Consider the following 20,560-nt stretch of genomic DNA (forward strand, 5'->3'; position numbering starts at 1 on the left):
TCCGACCGCCTCCCGAAGGGCTGTGCGGAGAGGGAGTACATCCTCGCGGTTGGGAGGTTGTAAATCCTAGCTGCGGGGATCTTCACCGACGATCTACACCGACTCTTCTTCCGCTGCGCTTCGAGTCGGTACGGATCAGATCAAACCTTGTATGTAGTCTCCATAGTGGTCCTGGGCGTGCTCGCTATACCGAAAATTTTCATTTTCCGTTGCGTTCCCCTACAAGGTTGACCATATCTCTAGCATCATCAACAACCACACCAAGTTGGTTTAGTGATTTCTAAGGTACATGGTGAGTGTTCAATGTAGTGGAGTCATCAAAGTCTCTTCCAAAGGAAATCAAATTCATCGTATCGAAAGACCGTGACATCTTTTTACCTATCCTATGGTATAAGGTTGCAAAGGTTAATTCGTGAGATTATCCAATTTTCCATCGTCCAGATTGCATATGTTTTTCATACCTAGAGTCTACAAAAAGGCCAACATAAAATTAAGTTAGATATTTACTTCCAAGCCACTATGAGTCGTCGCATTTTTTCTTTTTAGTGCCTTACATCATTGAGTTTACGTCAACATCCTTGTGTTGATTTACTGGTCTTAGGGTCTAGCCTATTGTAGATTTGAGTTCTATTCAGATTAGTCATGCCACTATTACCCATGATCGTCACCTCCAGTGCCTACCACCACTCTCCTTCAAATTCCACCACGCCCCTATTACCGACCTCTACACCATCATACTTGAGGCCACTTGCATCTTCGCTTTACCAGATTGGGTAGTGTATGGATTTGTTTTTTAAATGAAAAATAATTGGGAATTTTTTGATCCAACTATATTAGAACTAGTCTATGAATTGAAGTTAGAACTGGTTTTGAGCAGTGTTCAACAAAATGTGCATAACTTTGTCATATGAAGTCCATTTTGCCTCCATGGCCACTCAAATTGAAGCTATAGGTAAGCCTCATTGAATTATGTTTTCAAGATTTTTGGTAACCTATGTCGATTCTCAAAGTCGGCCTCTAAGTGAGACTTTATGGCCTCAAAAAGTTTTACAATATTGTTCGTTCCAAAATTTAAACTAGCCCCATAATTGTTTAACACTCATCTGACACTGCCAATTGAGTGATTCATGTTGCGTTGGATAATTGAGATCAACAGTTATCTTGGAAAATATATCAATTTTTTAAGAAAAAATCGAGGAAAAGGTGAAAAGATTCTTGTATGTACTATATTTGTAGGCTATTTTTAGTCAGTATAGCTTTTTGATGTACACTTCTATGGTGCTGTCTATTGCTAATTCAAGTCATTTATCGCTCCTAATTTTGCAGCATCATGACCCCGTTATTGTTCTTGGCTCCCGTCTCTACTCTGGTCTAGCATAGGACCAACACAGTATTGTCTTTGAGCACTTAATGATATTGTATCTCTAAATTATTTATTGTTAAACTTGCTACCATACTTAACCCTTCCAAGCTCAACACATATCTCTATTATGCAGTTTCACATCAACTTGCAACCACTATACTAAATGTTTATAGGGAATTAACATCGTTAGTTACCAGTACCGCCTATTGTTGGGTAAGATTTGGTAAGAACTTGTAATAGGCTCTCATGTTGTGTGATTAGTTGCCACATCTTAGTAGTTGATAGGGGCGTTATGCTTGTGTTTTGTTTCTTGTGATCCATGTCAAGTTCAAAGTGAAAATACAAAAAACAAGCAAATGTTTCAATTTGGTTGCAATAGTGTTTTATTGTACTCTACACAATTGTATTATATGTATTGAAATATAGAGTACTTTGTTATGGATTAAATTTATACATGAACACTATAGATTCAATAAATGTAACGTATACTCACTACCCGTTGTTGGTTGGTTGATAGTATCATTAATGTGATCATTGGTAGGTACTAGAATCATGAGCACGGTATGCATTAAAAAAAGGGTAATTCTCTCGACTTATTCAAAGTAGGTACCATATATTTTCCTTTTTAAATAAAGGTTGTTGCCCTTTATGTCCATTAACAAAAATCAAGCTATAAAGAGTTCTACACCACAAAGCAACATCCACCAAGCATCATCAAATCACCGCCCTCTAGATTTCTACAAAATGAGACAATACCTACTTCAGTGCAGGTGGTGAGAGCTGAGGTTAGGCAGAGAAGCAAGTTATAGGGAAAGAAGGAAACTAGCAAAGGTAGAGCAAAAAAAGGAGGACTACTACGAAATCGTAACTGAATGAAGAACTCATAGAAGAGAGTGGTCCCATCAACCAATGTCTCATAGTACACAACATCCTTCCTTGTTCTTCTTGAAACACTCAGTCACGATGTGTCCCAACAGTACTAGGCACAAATGTAGCTCCGTTATGTTGGTTTCTTCATATGCATGTTGACCCACCAGTTAATCTAGTGAAAAATTGGTACATAATCCATGTAGGCTCACTTGACCAATATTTTTGAAAACATGATAAATTCATTGCTTTCCAAACACCACATGTCAATCATCTGCAATCCCACTGTAAAGTGTTCTCTTTTCCTTCCCCCTTCACCCACTGAACACTTCAACCATACTTTGTAATGTTGATCAATGATGTGAGGCTATTTAAGCCATGTGGCGCAGCTAACAACATACCAAATGTATGTGGCCAAAGGACAAACAAAGTAAATATGGTATATTGTTCCATCACATCCATGAAACAAACAAGTTTTAGCACAAATACCAGCTCTAAGCTATATAACAACAATAGTTAAAATGTCTTTTAGGACAAGTTGCAAAAATAAAATTGACTCTAGGGGAATTTTACATTTCCACAGGAATCCTAACGGCACTTACCCAATACTTTGCATTGCTAAGTAGAAGGATTTGACATTAAAATGGCCATCAGAGGATAATAGTCATATACACTTTGTATATGTGTTTAGTGTTAAACCTTCAAAAAAACTCCTTAAAGCCATATCATTTCTCCACCCCCTAGTGTTATGAGGAAACTCCTACATTGCATCCTACTGCACATAGCTCTTTTACCTATAGTGCAATGTTTTAAAGAGGTAGACTTTTTAGCGGATAGTGTTAATAAGGTCAGTATATGTTGCTCTACACATCACTCCAAGATTAGTCTTATCTTCGTTACCTTCATTCATTTTATAACATAGCTTTCTAATTCATTTACATGACCCCTTTCCAAAATATAAATCTCCATGATTAGCTTTAACTTGACTCAGAGTACAATTGTTCGAGTATTTCTCAGAGAGAAACTTCACCTATCTCTGGTTTCACCAAAAATCTTGTTGGGCCATTTAGCTTTTTTCTAGGGATCATGCAACTTTGTTCGAGGATATTAAGAGGTACGATTACATAATCATGTGGCGTTCCCACCTAGACATAACGGTCGAAACTAAAGACAAATTTTTTTAGCTAATCTATCTACTAGGAAATTTTTGCTTCTAGATAACAAAGGAAAAAATGTTGGAGATAATTTAAATCAAAAATCCGCAAGCCTTTATGGTCAGTATTGATGGTCTACCGTAGCGAGTAGCTTTACTGCTGTGACTGATTTTTTTCCTACCATTTTCCAATCGTTTTTTCTTACAACATGAATACTTTTGGAAATTTGAGAATAGTTTTTCAAACGTGAGACATTTTGAAAATCCTCTTTTGGAAAAATATGAACATTTTTGTAGAAAACATAACAATTTTAAAATTGGGAATATTTTTTGATAAATATGAACAATGTTTTCAACATGAACATTTTTTATAAAAAAGAACATTTTTCCAAAATTGTGGACAATTTTTAAATAATGTCAATATTTCTAGAAAATTCAACATTTATTAAAATTCAGAATTTTTAAAGCACACAAAAAATGAACACTTTTAGAATGTGAACATTTCTGAAATTGATATTTATTAAAACATGTTAACAATTTATAAAACATAGAGCTTTTTATATATTAAAGTAATTTTTACAAATTTGTAGAAAAAAAGATATAAAACGAAAGAAACAGGACCAAAAATAATCCAATGGGAACCTTCCTTCCCAAAACTGGGATACTGTTATACGTTCTGTTCCGTAAATGGGCTGGACCAATACGCATCATACGTGAGCTATCATGTGTAAAACAAGAGCTCTTATACCGGGGACCTCCTATCTGCCGTGTTATGCGGCAGACTAGCGGGGCTTCGCAGAGTTGCCAAACCAACAGGCCGGCCCAGGTAGCCAATTCATGAACTAAGCCACTGGAGCTGAACACCTTTTATGAACAGTAAGCAACGCAAACTTTGAAGTTGTTAGACTTGAATAAAATTCCTAGAAAAGATGGACTCACAAGGATTCAAACTCAGAGCCTCCTGGAGTAAGCAGTGGTACATAACCACTAGAATACATAATTTTGATGTCAAAATCTTGCAGCATGGCTTATGATAATTGTGAACGGCGACAAATCTAATTTTTCTGGAGTATCTTGAATGCGTTTTTATTTAGGAAAGTGATTTAATAAACAAAACATTTCAAAATTTTGAACAAATTTACAACTTGGAAAATTATTTGAAACTCATAAACTTTATGGAAAAGTCAGACATTTTTCAATCATGAACAAATTTTAGGAAAGGGAGAAATTTTTGAACAAATATGGAAACATTAACGGTTTTCCAAATCTTAAACATTTTTTTGGAAAAATGGAACGTTTACTGAAACTCTAAAAAAATCTAAAAAGCAAAAACTTTTGCATATGTGAACAATTTTTGAAACTGTGAACAAAATTAGTTAAGCCGGACTTTTTTTAATACTATCAACATATTTTGAATTTGTGAACAAAATTTGAAAAAAGGAACTTTGTGAACTTTTGATCAATTTTAGAAACCTCAAATTTTTTTAGAACGAACATGTTTCTCAAACTTAAGGGCTATTTTGAAAATTGTGAACATTTTTTTAATTTATGAACAATATTGTATGACAGCAAATTTCTTGAACTTCTGACAAAAATTTTGAAACCCCAGAACTAAATTGGGAAAATGCAAAAAAAAATCAAATATGTGATTTTTTTTTTTTTGAAAATCAAGAAGCTTTTTTTAATTTGTGCACAAAATTTAAAAAGAAACATTTTTTTAACTTCTGAACATTTTTTGAAAAGCGTGCACATTTATTAAATTTGGGAACAAAATTTGGAAACGAGAACATTTTGTGAAGTTTTGAACAAATTACGAGCAACACAAACATATTTTGAAAAAATAAATAAGAAAATACACTTGAAAATGAAAAAGGAAAAGGAAAAACAAAAAAACAAAAACAAAAAATGAAAGATTAAAAGAAAAAACTGAGCCGGAAATCTCCTAGACGGTTCCCAAAACCATAAAGACCTGGCTGGAAGCCACCTAGAAACTTCCCAAAACTGGAAGCTCTGAAACGTTTAGTCGGTCGGCCCATCCCGAATGCTCGTTGATGTCCCCTTTGCATCGCTCTGGCAACTTGCCGCACCGAGCGGCAAACAAGAAAACACCTTATACAGGGGAGCTCCTATTCCATGCTTCAGGCACCAGGGAAGCTCGCCGGTGCTGATGGGCCGGCCTATGTACTCAATCACATTTGAGGAAAACAACGAAAACAAAACAGGAAAAAATCTGCAAAAATGAAAATGTTCATGAATTCGAAAAACTTCACGGATTTAAAAAAAGTGATCAATTTTGTAAAAAATCATCAAATTTGCAGAATGTTCTTTAAAATTCTCCAATTTTAAAAAAGTTCATCAAATTCTATAAAAAGTTCGCAAATTCGAAAAATGTCATCGTTTTAAAAAAAATCACCGATTTTGGAAAAAGTTCACGAATTTAAAGTGAAGAAAAAAAAAAGGAAAAAATAAAATAAAAAATAGCTAAACGGGTCGGCCCAACTTGGAGGGCTTCAGCGCCCGTTTGCAAAATGGACAGTAACGGGCGCCTGAAGCGCCAAATAGGATATGCGCCTATACAACGCAATTACTTCATGTAGCAACAAAAGCTAGGGTTAATTCATTGATGTTTACAGGAAAAGCAATGGGGTCACTGGGAGTGCCCAACCACATGTGCCGCCCTTGGGTAAGAGTAACACTTGACCTAGCGAGTCTATGAGTTTCAAAATTGGAAACTCAAGGTTCAAAAGTAAAGTTACACAAATTGAAAACTTTAACTGTTTTTAGGATATCTCTAATGATACTTTCATAGTTCCCTCCGATGCCCTGCCGAATATGATTTACAACCTGTTTGCAATCAGACGTGATTTGAAGATGTTGCATACTAAAGTCTTGAGCTAAAGATAAAACCTCCCTGCAAGTGAGGGTTTCGAGTGAAGCAGGATCCGCCAGACCTTGAATGACAAGTACCAACGCCCCTAAGTAGGATCCATCCCTATCTCGACATAATGCCGCCACTTCACCCAGAAAATTCTCCTATGATATTGTTGCGTCCATGTATATCTTTATGTATCCCTCGGCCGGGTGGAATCCACCGTCGTTGTTCCTGATTGCATGTGTACTTGGCCGCAGTGGTAGGCTCCGTTGGAACCAACAACTGCTCCAACTCCGAGATGAACCATAGGACAAATATGTGAGTATCTATGGGCCCTGATCCTCTCCTTCATGTATCAATTTCCATCTTGAGTACCAGCTTGCCTATTGTCAAACACGGGCGCGCCCATGTCTCACTACAAGCGAGACAAAGTCAGCTCTAGTTGAAGGCAGCGGCCTAAACTGGCCGGCACAGCTCACGCGAGGCCACTTCCTCTTCTTCTTTTGTTCGTTTGACCTTTTGTTTGGTTTTCTTGATTTTTCTGTGCTTTCCTTTGCACTTCCAAACATTCTACACGTATATATTACAAAATAAACTTTTCATAATGTATTGAAAAATGGTGCTCGCAACTGAGGGTTCAAACTCGGCCTCACTTGATCGAGAGATCAACGTTCTGATCACCAGGACAACGAACACCTCGTGCATAAAGACTTCTTTCCATTCTTTTATTTTTTCAACACGTTGTGAGAGCCCGGTTTTGGGAAGCTTCCCAAACCAGTTTTGACCGGTTCGCAGGCAAGTTCCTGGGTGGTTTTCTCTTCTTCTTCTTTTTTCTTTTCCTTTTTCATTTTTTCTTATTTTCCTTTTTTTCTTTACTTAAATGCATGAACTTTTTTTCATGTTCGATGAACTTTTATAAAAATAGATGTTTTTTTTCAAATTCAATGAACTTTTTTGAAAATTCGATGAACTTTTCTCAAAATCGATAAACTTTTTTCAGATTTGATGATTTTTTTTCAAAATCAATGAACTTTTTTTTCAAACTTGATGATATTTTTCCCAAAATTGATGAACTTTTTAAATTCTGTGAATTTTTCCAAATTTGATCAACTTTTCGAAATTGATGATTTTTTTGAAATTTGATGAATATTTTTCAAAATTGATGAACTCTTTTTGAAAGTTGATGAACTTTTTTCAAAAATGACGAACCTCTTTTCAAATTTGTGAATTTAAGTTTATGGGAATTTTTTCAATTTTCATGAACATTTTTTGAATCCATGTATTGTTTCTCTTTTTTTTCAGATTTTTTTCGATGGTTGACCGTTCAACTGGCCAACTGTCGACAGGTCAACTGAGATCGAGCGAACGATGCGACAGGAAAAAGGGGAAGAGGCGACCTGGGCCAGCCCAGTTTGCGGGCGCTTGGGCGCCAGAACTGACAACCGGCACTAAAGGCGCCCGCGGCGCTCCTTTTTCATTGTTTATCTTTTGATGTGTGCGTGAGTGGGCTGGCTAGTTACTGTTGAAGATTGCAACGAGAGTTCCTATGGTCACGCTTCATGCGAGAAATAGCGAGCGCGCTCAAACACATCAAACGCTACTTTTTTAAAGAGGATGTTCCTGTCGTTATAATGGGAGAAGTGGGATTCGAAATACACACGAGACCGTTGATGGATAATTTGGTTGACCACACACAGGAAAACCAGTGCTATTTGACACTTCCTTTAGTTAAAGAACATTAAATACCCAATATAAATTATTTAAAAATATATAAATTTCAAACCGAATTCTTAAAATATTGATAATAGAATTTGAAAAAAAACTTCATAGAAATTGTTACAAGTTCACAGAAATGAAAAGGGCCGCGAATTTGAGAAAAGTTCATGAATTTGGGAAAAAGTAAGAATTTGAATTTTTTTGCTGATTTTAAAAAAGTTCATCGATTTTGAAACAAGGTTCCTCTATTTGAAAAACAAAGTTCACAATTTTTAAAAAGGATTCATAGTTTGAAAAAAGTTGATCGATTTTGAAATAAAAGGTTCATGGATTTGAAAAAAGTGCATCAATTTTGAAAAAATTCATGAATTAAAAATTTTTGTCGGCTTGGAAATGTTTTGTAATTTAGAATAAGTTCACAAAAATGGAAAAAAACTCATTGAATTTAAAAACATAGGCATTTGAAAAAGTTTGAAATTTCAGAAAATCTTAGAAAAGTTCACGAAAGTTGGAAAAAAGAGAAATGTTCATGAATTTGGAAAAGGAAAGAAAAATTGAAAAAGGCTCGTGGATTTTTGAAAAATGTTCACGAATTTGATAATAGCTAAAAAGAGAAAAGAAAGCTAAAACCGATTAAGAAAAATAAGAAAAAGGAAACTATAATTAAAAATCAAATTAGCAAAATGGTTGGGGAAAACCAGAAGACAACCGCCCAGAAAAATGCATAACAAATCATTGGAAAAAGCATCCCAAGAAAAACCGGTGGATAAAAAGATCAACGTGGGCTGCCCTTTTAGAATATAATGCAGTTGAGGGTGTTCGCCCATTTTTGATTTGTATTATATCCGGTGCTAAAGTTGTCGAATAGGAACTGATGATGCAAAACAATGACATTTTGACGGGAGCAACTAACCAAGGGTTTCCCCTTGCGGGAGCCTCACAAGCGTCACTTTTGGTGGGCTGAGAGTACGCTAAGTGGCGCCCTTTCATCCGCCGCCACATGTCACGTGCTGGGTGCACTAGTAGAAAAACGACCTAATGTTCAGCTAATTAGTCTCGGTTCAATTACGACCCGGTACTAATGGTACCATTAGTCCCGGTTCAAACGGTTATGCATTAGTCCCGGTTCGTTAGTGACCTATAGTCCCGGTTTGTGTCACAAACCGGGACTAAAGGGGTGGTGGTAGGCTAGCGTCAGGCCGAGGACCCACGAGCCTCTTCAGTCCCGGTTTGTGACACAAACCGGGACTATAGGGACCTTTAGTCCGGGTAGGAGCCACCAACCGGGACTAAAGGGGTCTAACCTTTTAGTACCGGTTGGTGGCTCCAACCCGGACTAAAGGGGTTCTACAATTTTCAAACTCTACCCCCACCCCCCGGTATCGCCTTTTCAGTTTTGAAAAAAATGATAAAAATTTCAAAAATTAAAATCCTTCGAGATGTAGTTATGTTACTACATCTACTAGTTAGGGAAATTTAATAACATAAATTTCGACATGTTTTGCCAAAAAAAGTGTTATGAAAAAGTAAAATGACCATAACTTTTGCATACGATGTCGAAAAAAGTATAATATATCAAAATGTTCAGCACGAAAAGCAGGTTCCGATTTCGACCGTCGTAGGCTATTTTGCAAATTTTTAGAATCCTCGGATTCTGAAAGGAAAAAAATTATGCTCAAATTTCAGTTTTTTTGAACTTTGGTCAAACTATTTATTCAAGAAATATTAGTGTTAATAAACAATTACTGTTTTTTACAATAATAGTTTCAAATTCAAACGGTGAAACGTGTGACTTCATGCTAAAGCTAAACTCCTAAGGGTTAATAGGATTGACAGCTTACTATTGTGAGGAAAACAACAAGTGCAGACTTGGAAACTAGGGGGAATAGAACTCGAAATTTAAGCATGCTCAGGCTGGAGTAGTGAGAGGGATGGGTGACGGCCGGGAAGTCAGACGATTTGGAATGAGTGCTTCACACTTGAGCGGTGATTAGGAATGATTAGAGATTAAATTATCAAATAATTCAGAAATTTGAAAATCAGAAGAAAAATATATAAAAAAATCAATTTTTTCTGTAAAATTCCTTTAGGCCCCTAGCCCCCGGTGCGGGCTCGTGCCACGTGGTGGGCCTTTGGTCCCGGGTCGTGTTGAACCGAGACTAAAGGGGAGGGACCTTTAGTCCCCACCCTTTAGTGTTGGTTGCAGAACCGGGACTCAAGGTCCTTACGAACCGGGACTAAAGCCGGATTCTGCACTAGTGGTGCTCCCTCTGATTTTTTTTTATTTTTCTATACACGCTTTTGGGTTCTAGATTTTTTCGGTTTTTGCTTGGTTTTTCCTAGGTTTTGGAGATTTTTTTTAAAAGAAAAATCGGCGAAAGAGCATGTTTTTTTGTTTCCGTGAGAGCTACATATTTGCTTCCACGAGAGGCACAACTTTGTTTCTTGTGGATGCACATGTTTGCTTCGGTGAGAGGCACATCTAGAAGTACAAAAAAAGTGCTTTTACCTTGGTTTTTTTCCATGAAAAAAAGTTCATCAAAATCTATTAATATGAGATCTAGTTTTGAAGATCTCGAGGCGAGAATCAATGGTGAAAACGGTTCGTGTTTAGACGCACAGTTTAAGAGACAAAACGTTTTGAATAAATATATTTACGAGAAAAGAAAAAATTTCAGGTTGCAACAAGTAGCGCACATGCAGTGCGCCATTTGTCACAACCTTGAAAGATGGGAGTAACATTTGTAAGGGGTAGCCCTCAATTAGTGATATCGTATTCTGACACTACGAGAAAGAAAATTATCCTAGCAATAGGACCAGGAAAGAGACGATCATTTGGATGGCCCACACACTAGAAAGCATCGACTCTTCCAATTCAAAGGTAGACTAAAAAAATCCCAATTCAAAGCTGGTAATGACGTGCCAAAATATTTGCGCCATACCTTTATCCACACACCTCGCTATCGCCATTTTCCAGCCCGGTCAAGACAGCTGCGTACGCATTTCATTCCACCTTGGTTTGTGGCCATAACAAGCCGAACTGCTCGACCCACGCTCCAATTCAGCGAGAATCAGGAAACGAGCCCTGCACGGATGGACGGCTCGTCGGCGGAGGTGGCGAAGGTGAAGCGGGCGAAGACCGTCTTGACGGTGGCGGCGATCTCCGGCTCCCTCCGCCGGGCCTCGGCCAACGCCGGCCTCATCCGCGCCGGTAAGCCAGCTAACGCCACCACCTAGCCTCTCAGCAGGCGTACGCATCTCAATCGTGGTAACTCTAAGACTGAGGCGTTCGTTCCGTGTCGCTGTGTATCCAAGCCGCCAAGATGTGCGAGGAGTCCATCCCGGGGCTGCAGATCGACCACGTCGACATCTCCGACCTGCCGCTCCTTAACACCGACCTCGAGGACGTCGACGGCAACGCCTTCCCGGCCGCCGTCGAGGAGTTCCGGGACAGGGTCCGCGGCGCCGACTGCTTCCTCTTCGCCTCCCCCGAGTACAACTACTCCATCTCAGGTACACGGCGTATACTGTGTTCCGGCAACACCACAGCTTCCTGCACCCGTAAAGACCGAGCGACAGGTGTTTTTGCTTTCTGAAAGTCTGAAACCACGTGTGCAGGCCCTCTGAAGAACGCGCTGGACTGGGGGTCGCGGCCACCGAACGTGTGGGCGGACAGGGCCGGCGCCATAGTGAGCGCGTCAGGGAAGTCCGGCGGCAAGAGGTCGGCGTACCACATCCGGCAGGTCGGGGTCTTCCTCGACATCCACTTCATCAACAAGCCGGAGGGGTTCGTCTCGGCGCACCATCCGCAGAGCAAGTTCAACGGCGACGGCAACCTCATCGACCCGGAGACTGGGGAGCTGCTGAGGAAGATCCTTCTTTCCCTCCGGGCGTTCGCGCTCAGGCTCATCCACGGCAACGACTCTGCTGCAAACTCCGGACAAGGTAGTTAGTATATTTAGTGGTGCTGTGTCTGCTGTGATGGCTGGATGGAGCTAGTTAACATGTCGGGATGTTCAAAGCCTATGGCTCATAAAAAGTGATACGATGAAGGGCTGTTAAACAATGACGTATTAAAATTACATAGCAAAATAACACCACAAGTGCTGCTGCTGCATGTGCCAAGACCGACGACCCAAGTCATCACATGAAGTTCCGCCTCACATACTGCACTTCAACTCTTCCGTTAGTAGGGCCCTTTCCAATCAAAAAGATTATGCACCCATACGCAAACATACAAAGAAAGCATCTCTTGATTACACGGGACTGACCGTGTCGACTGCGCGTTTAATATCTACTACTCCCTCCGTTCCACAATGTAGTGTGCATAGATTTTTTTAAAAAGTCAAACTGCGCAAACTTTGACCAAGTTTATAGAGAAAACTATTTATATCTGCAATATCAAAATACATAAATATGAAACTACATCTTATGATGAATTTAATGATATATGTATGGCATTCTAGAAGGAAATGTTTTTCTCTACGTACTTGGTCAAAGTTTGTGAGGTTTGACTTTAAAAATAATCTATATGCACTACATTATGAAATGAAGGGAGTACTATATAACTGGAGGCCTAGAGTACGATAGAACAACAACGCTGGAGCACAAGTTTGTAAAGAAGACCAATGTGCAAAGTTTGGATTTGTTTCTTGCTCTCTATTTACTAATAAAATGTTGTTTGGAGCCAACATTTTCACAGGGTTACATATTGGGTAAAAATATAGTGCTTTGACACATGGTTACAAAACCTAAGAAACACAATTGCAAATGCAGCCTACGAGCATTCGGCCACCATACAAACACAGTTACAACATTTCGTCGGAACCAAAGGAAGGCTCCACTGCTCCTGTTTTAAGCGTTTTGTCAAAAAATAACTTAGTGACAAACATCTTGCACCTTACGAGACCGACTCAGTTTGTGTAGCCGCTCAGCTACCTCCATCATCGTTGGTCTTTGATCTACATCAGGACGAAGGCATTCCATGGCCATACCTGCTAGATTATCAAGAAGCTCTAAATCTTCTGTGATTGCAATTTCCTTATCAAAAAACTCGGTTGCTTTCTTGTGTTTCTCATGGGCTTGAAGAAAGCTCTTTACCAAGCCATTATTCTCAGAATGTATGGCCCTCCTGCTGCTAATAAGCTCCAAGATCACAATTCCAAAACTATAGACATCACTTTTCTCGGTGAGTATGCCTTCTTGTAGATATACAGGATCCATATAATTCATGTCGCCGATGACTGATTCAGTGTGTTCCTTGTCCCTCGCAAGCAACCTAGATATGCCGAAGTCTGAAATCTTGGGTGCAAAGTTATCATCCAAGAGTATATTTGCTGGTTTGACATCACCGTGTAGAATTCTAGTGTTTGCTTGGGAGTGCATATAAGCTAGACCATCCGCTGATTGTGCAGCGATACTTAAACGTGCATCCAAGTTGAGAGCCACCTTGTTATTGTTGTCGTGAAGAATGTCATGGAGACTACCTTGGGAGATGAACTCATAGACCAGCATGGGGGCATCAACTTCAAGGCAACAACCAATGAGCCTAACAATGTTCTTGTGGATGACTTGAGATTGGATGATGACTTCATTTGTAAACTGGTCATTCTCTTGCATGCTACCATTGATGGGCTTCTTTATTGCAACTTGTTTATTGTCAAGAAGGCCCTTGTAAACTTCACCAAAGCAACCTTTTCCAATTAAGTTGCTATTCTTTAAAATTGGCTTTAGGTCCCACTTTTTGAAAAGTTTAATGGTATTTGCCTGCTCTAATATAGGACCACCATTCTTTCTATAGAATTCTTCCATCTTCTTTTTCTCTTTGTGAAGAATAACAAGGAACGATAGAACCGCCATGAGAAGAATACCACCTATTGCACCTAGATGGACAACAAAAACAAACTTACTTTATATCACTAAATTCACAATTACAGATCTAGCAGTAATGGTCAGTATAAGTAAATAGTTTCTTTTGTTCATGCACTCGAAATCTAAAACAAACTACCGATGGAGATAAGCTTCTCTCTACACAAAAATGACGCCCCTGGGAACTGATTGCAATTGCTGCACTAGTTCCATCTGGTTTGCAAGACATTGATGGGTTTGGTAAATATCCCTCCAGAGCTAAACAATGCGTGGGCAAGGTAAGTATTTGGGCGCACAGAGCAAAGAAACAGGAACTTCTACCTATTAACATGTTGATTGAAAATTGAGCAGGTTAAATCTAGTTTCATCTCTCCCTTTGTCCCCTTCTACCTATTGATGGGTTTGAAAGACAAGTGAGTCATGTAGGTTGTAAGTGTTTTTTTTTTTTGCGAATGTGTAGGTTGTAAGTTACTAGTACATCCAAGTCATTCATAGAAATAGAAATTAAGAACAAGGAATTCATGTAGTGTAGGTAGTACTTACCCACAGTCACCTTTGCAGCTAAAGGGAATACATCTGTGCAGGTTCCCGCTTTGCCGTCGCCTTCCATTCCAAATTTGCATGGACAGTCATAGCCTCCCAGCTCGTTTTTGCATATCCCACTTATGCAGTTATACACTTGGGGGAGCTTGCACTCATCAATGTCTGAAGAATCAACACTTGGGGGAGTTAGTTAGCGAATTGCTAATGACTGAATAGAGTATGTATGTAGGAGTATGTACCTTGGCATCCGTGAGTGACGTACGGGTTGCCAGCGTAACCCTCCCAGCACTTGCAGAAATAGCCAGGAGTAGTATCTGTATATGTTGCATTGGCACAGGAGCTGTTGCCGCTGACGCAGGCGTAGTCTGGCTCTCCTTGGGCCGGACACGAAGTGTTGCCGGCGGCGAAGTCGAGCGCGAGGGGGACGCCCCGAGGGAACCTTTTGGGTAGCGTCTTGTCACCCTCCATGTCGGGGGTGGAGAAGTTGTACCCTGACTTCTCCACCAGCATGCCATAGATGCACGGGTGGGTTCTCCACCATCTGTTGGGGTCCTTGGGGCCGACACGCAATATGAAGTATTTGCCGGGGCCGACCTCGCCGGGCGGGAAGGTGGCCTCGCAGCAGCCCCGCCCCGTGCACGAGTCGTTCGTCGCGGTCAGGCTGCCGATGTAATCTCGAGCACCACAAGACAACCTAGGAAAGTCTCCAACTATGCCCCGCGGCGCGTAACTCAGTTCAGGGTCGACTCTCAAGCCGACACCGATGAGAACATTACGGGTCGCCGACACGGCGAACGGGGTGCCGTAGAACTTGATACCTTGTTCCGTGGAGTAGGCCGTGGTGTCATTTGTGCTGCAGCGGTACGAGACCGAGGCGTACACTCGTGCCTCGCCGGTGGCAACTGATATGCTCAGCAGCTCCAGCAGCGGAAACGAGTCGGCCACGTAGTTGCTTATTCTGCTGTCAGCAAGGAAGGGGCGAGGGGGATCGTAGGATTGGTTGCAGAGGACCTCGAAGCCATCGCGGAAGCAGCCGGGGCCCATGCCGATGCCGAACGGGAAGGGGATGTCGACGTTGCCGCACTTGCGGCGGCAACCCCCTTCAGCCGCGGCGGCAAGGATGACTCACTCGCAGCAGCAGCGGCTGGGAATGGAAATGCGAGGTGGGCGTGGTCATGGTGCTTGCTCTATCAGAAGAGGCTAGCTAGAGATGAATGAATGCCAAAAGGAATCAACTTATATTTGTACTTGGGCTGGCCACTTGACTCTCCTGCACACCCTCTCTTGCAAATTATACTCCCACATGGATAACCGCGCCGGCCACTTGACTCTCCTTGTGCAGACTACTGCATGTGACCAGTGGCCAACTTGCAGTCAAAGCAGCCTAGCCTTGCCAGTTCAATGCACGGGCGTGTTATTTGACTTATTCAAGCGCAACGGCAAGAAACGAAACGAGGAGGAAAGACGCGCACCGCCGCTCTCAACGCGGCTGCCTACCGCCCAAAGACCGTCGTCTCAAGGTCTCCATAGCTGCAAAAAAACTCAATCATTTTGTGAAAGCCGTCACCATGTTGCTTAATGAAGATGCCCCCGGCCACAACCTTTAGGTGGCGTATGAGGGCAAAATGCCAAGTTTCATGTTTTTCTTTAAAACTAGCAGAGTTGCCCGCTCGATGCGCGGGCTAGAATTTATAATGTTTTGTAATTCCAACATACTATTTATTTTGTCTAAAGAAAAATTGGAATCAAATGTGATGGCATTTGCAAATATGAGACTTCTGCGAGCATAGTTTTGTCTTAGGTATGGCCGGATTTTTATTTAGATATAAATAAACATGTTATCCATTTATCACCTGCCTTCTAGTTATGCATGCCTCGCGAACTATAATTTTTATTACCAGTCATGTTAAACATTTTAATCTTCTATCGATTATACGATGATCTTACTTTATGTAAATATAAATTCTAAAGCTATACATGTTGGGCCACTTATTTTTTATATAGAAAGGAAATACATATATGAGTGGGAGGGTAGAGTAGAAGCGTGGTCAAAAGGCCATTCAAGCTTTGGAAAAAATATTATAAGTAATTCCTGGAATTATGAATTGCATGCAAATGTAATGCAGTAGAAAAACATAAATTACACGCAGTTTCTGTTTAAATTTCAGCATATCTTTCCCTCCTATCTTTTTATCATATTCGTCAACATAGTCAAGTTGCTCTTTCAATTGGCGATCCACTTCTGATCTCTATTCGAGACATTTATGCTTAATCTGCGCCGGCCAAATCCATCACAATACCATAGATACATCATCACATGGGCATGATATAGTTGTATGCTTATGTGATAATATGCATTATTTTTTTACCCTGATGTTAATTGATCTTCTTTTCAATACAAACCTCAGGCTATTTTCCTATGGATTGTCTAATTTTGATAAACCTTATTTGTAACATGGCCAGTATTTTGATATGTTTTTTCTGTAATGTAGGTTGCTATATACCTTAAGTCACAAAGAGACAAAGAAGTTAGTGTTATATGCAAAAATCTAGGAGAGCAGTGTCGCATGTAGTAGTTCACACATCCTAACTCTGATGTTCCACACACCTATACCTATCAAACAAATAGAAACTTCAGACAAAATTAAAACCTAACATCGTTTTTAGTATAGACAAAGAGCTCTAGAGAAGAATCACATACTTATAGCCTTTAGTTTTGATTTTAAAAATCACACCAACAAAAGTTTGATATAAGGTTTACCAACAATGGAATCGGATTATTATCAGCTGTCCTAAAAAGATTGCTTGGGCAACCATGTTGTTTAGGAATTTCATCTATACCAAGTTGCATAGAGAAGTTATGTTCAAAAAAAGTTGCATCGAGAAGTTCATTTAATGTTGTTGGAAGAAATTATTTTACGATTGCTTGAACGGCTAACAGTAAAGACTCGCTGAATTGGTCACTCGCCTACGTGTGTTGTACCTTTGGTTCTCCTTCAGCACCCTGTCCATGTATGTCATGTTATCGAAAACATGGGAGGCGCCCTACCACATGAGAAGGAAATGATGTATTATTGCTCCACCTCCAAGCCTTTCAAAATTTTCTTGCCGAGACCTAATTAAATTCAAGCCGTAGATGAACAATGGCACAAATAGCATTCGGTCTATTACATATTGGCATATATCATTCAACTTCTGAACAGTATCAAGCTTCAAATGAACAATGACATAAATATCATTATCTATAACATTGTATAAATCATTCGACTTCTGAAGAGTAGACTAACATAGAAAAAAAACAGATCACTCCAGCACAAAGAAAAAATGAACAAAATACACTGCCATCTTAAATGCATACTATATGGTTTGAGTTGGTACATAGGAAGGTACATGCAGCTCTCCTTGCTGCTAAACGGAAATTTATTTAACTTCCTAGCAGTCTGCGCACATGACCTCCCAGTCCAAGCATGAGAAGGAAGTCGTTCCATTATTTCTCTATGTCCAAGCTGTTCTCATTATGTTTGCCCATTATTTATGTGGATAAGTTTGCAGACCTAATAATGTTCAAGGTCTCCCACAAAAAAAAATGTTCAAGGTCAAGTTGTGATTCTTCTGCAACGCATCACCAGATACCATACAGGTGTTGGCAGAGCTGAGGAGGAGATACCCATACATAAGCATAAGCATGATCTTCCGTGTACACAATGCATCTATAAAAGGCGTATCAAATAATTGCATCCAACATACTGCATAACTCATATAATGTAATTGCTCGGGTCTACAGAGTGTAATACATAAGAAAAAAAGATTAATCAAAATATATCACAATATTATAGACCATATGCGATAAAATATATTTTTATGCACTTACCGGTGGGTAGCTCAATCACCTAGAGGGCTTGTGCATGTGGTCCTCCTGGGCAACATCGTCGACATACATGTAGGATAGCTTATGTGTCGTAATTTATGTCATCTGTAGAGGGCGAGCGTCAGGACCTGTTGATCATTATGTCCGCTAGATCATGCCGGTCGTTCATCCACGGGAAATCCGTGGTCTTCATGCTGGGTATATATGTCCTCTAGATCACGTCAATCGTCCATCTATGGGAAATCCGCAGTCTACATGCTGGGTATATGTACGTATCATCTTGCTCTCTGTGGATCATTATGTCCGCTAGATCACATCGAAATTTTATGAATTTTTTTTAAATTTTCTTTTGATTTTCAAATTTCTGAATTATTTTAACCTCTAATCTCTAATCACCCCTCATCATTCCAAATCATCTAACTTCCCGGACGGTCACCCATCCTCTCACTACTTCAGCCTGAGCACGCTTAACTTCCGGGTTCTATTCTCCCTCGTTTCCAAGTCTGCACTTGTTGTTTTCCTGACAATAGTAAGATGTCAATCCTATTAACCCTCAGGAATTTAGCTTGAGCATGAAGTCACACATTTCACTGTTTGAGTTTGAAACTATTGTTTTAAAAAACAATAATTGAATAGTAACATTAATATTTCTTGAATAAGTAGTTTGACCATAGTTTGACCACAGTTTGACCAGATTTGACCAAAATTCAAAAAAACTGAAATAATTATTTAGTAACACTAATATTTCTTGAATAATTAGTTTGACCATAGTTTGACCAGATTTGACCAAAATTCAAAAAAACTGAAATAATTATTTAGTAACACTAATATTCTTGAATAATTATTTAGTAACACTAATACTTCTTGAATAAGTAGTTTGACCATAGTTTGACCAGATTTAACAAAAATAAAAAAAACAGAAATTTGAGCATAACTTTTTTTTCCTTTTAGAATTTGAGGATTCTAAAAATTTACAAACAAGCCGTAGGCTGTCAAAATCGGATGCGGATTTTCGTGCTGAACATTTTGATATATTATACTTTTTTTCTGACATCGTATGCAAAAGTTATAGCCGTTTTACATTTTTCCTACACTTTTTGCAAAACATGTCCAAATTTAAGTTTTTAAATTTTCCTAATTAGTACATGTAGTAACATAACTACATCTGGAACGATTTTAATTTTTGAAGTTTTTATCATTTTCTTTTGCTTTTTACAAAACTGAAAAGACGATCCACGGGGGGAGGGGGGGTAGAGTTTGAAAATGGGACCTTTAGTACCGGTTCGTGCCATGAACCGGTACTAATGCCTCAAACCTCATTAGTACCGGTTGGTGGCTCAAACCGGGACTAAAGGTCTAACCTTTAGTACCGGTTGGTGCCATGAACCGGTACTAATGGGCGTCGCACCCTTTAGTCCCGGTTCGTGGCACCAACCGGGACTAAAGGTTCCATTTGAACCGGGACTAATGCCTGTACGGTGCCCTAGCCGCTCGAACCGGGACTAATGTGATTAATACTCTTTTCTAGCCGAATCAAAGCCCTGTTTTCTACTAGTGTGCTCCAGATTGACAGCTGCACAAATCTAGCTAAATCGGTTCCAATCAATTGGCAAGATGCCCGCATACACAAAGCTAGCTAGCTCAATAGAAATTAAGCAATACACTCACGTACACAGCAAGGAAAGCTAATAAACTTGCGGCCGGCCGGAAACACAAATTAATCACACGAATTGATCACGCCGGTCGTTCATCCACTGGAAATCCATGGTCTTCATGCTGGGTATACGTACGTATAATCTTGCTCTCTGCAAATCATTATGTCCTCTAGATCACGTCGGTCGTTCATCTATGGAAAATCCGCGGTCTACATGCTAGGTATATGTACGTATCATCTTGCTCTCCGCTGATCATTATGTCCGCTAGATCACATCGATCGTCATGCTCCAGATTGACAGCTGCACAAAGCTAGCCAGATCGGTTCCAATCAATTGGCAAGATGCCCGCATACACAAAGCTAGCTAGCTCAATAGAAAATTAGCAATACACTTACGTACTCCCTCCGTTCCTAAATATTTGTCTTTCTAGAGGTTTCAAATGGTGACTACATATGAAACAAAATGAGTGAATCTACACTCTAAAATATGTTTATATACATTCGTATGTGATGACCATTTAAAATCTTTAGAAAGACAAATATTTAGGAACGGAGGGAGTACACAGCAAGGAAAGCTAATAAACTCGCGGCCGGCCGGAAACGCAAATTAATCACACGAATTGCACACAGGGAGAGTTGATTTGATATAATAAATC

At 39.7% G+C, this 20,560-nt stretch overlaps 1 protein-coding gene and 1 pseudogene across 1 annotated transcript; one reads left to right on the forward strand and one right to left on the reverse strand.

The window, feature by feature from the left end:
• The first annotated feature begins 10,959 nt into the window (after positions 1 to 10,959).
• On the forward strand, positions 10,960 to 12,084 carry LOC109768024 (probable NADPH:quinone oxidoreductase 2). The gene is made up of 3 exons (XM_020326756.3): positions 10,960 to 11,182; positions 11,287 to 11,484; positions 11,590 to 12,084. Exons 1-3 carry the CDS (start codon positions 11,065 to 11,067, stop codon positions 11,922 to 11,924), a joined length of 651 nt encoding a protein of 216 aa, XP_020182345.1. The 5' UTR covers positions 10,960 to 11,064; the 3' UTR covers positions 11,925 to 12,084.
• A 114-nt stretch (positions 12,085 to 12,198) lies between these two features.
• Positions 12,199 to 15,559, reverse strand: LOC109768025 (wall-associated receptor kinase 1-like; annotated as a pseudogene).
• Between the last annotated feature and the right edge of the window lie 5,001 nt (positions 15,560 to 20,560).

Source organism: Aegilops tauschii, chromosome 3, assembly GCF_002575655.3.
Source record: "Aegilops tauschii subsp. strangulata cultivar AL8/78 chromosome 3, Aet v6.0, whole genome shotgun sequence".
NCBI lineage: Eukaryota > Viridiplantae > Streptophyta > Magnoliopsida > Poales > Poaceae > Aegilops > Aegilops tauschii.

What these genes read in the sequence shown, in the direction of transcription:
- LOC109768024 (XM_020326756.3), top strand. Translation starts at nt 11,065, where the DNA reads ATGGACGGCTCGTCGGCGGAGGTGGCGAAGGTGAAGCGGGCGAAGACC. An exon ending in CGCCGGCCTCATCCGCGCCG is followed by an intron (nt 11,183 to 11,286) that starts GTAAGCCAGCTA and finishes TGTGTATCCAAG; the next exon opens with CCGCCAAGATGTGCGAGGAG. An exon ending in GTACAACTACTCCATCTCAG is followed by an intron (nt 11,485 to 11,589) that starts GTACACGGCGTA and finishes CCACGTGTGCAG; the next exon opens with GCCCTCTGAAGAACGCGCTG.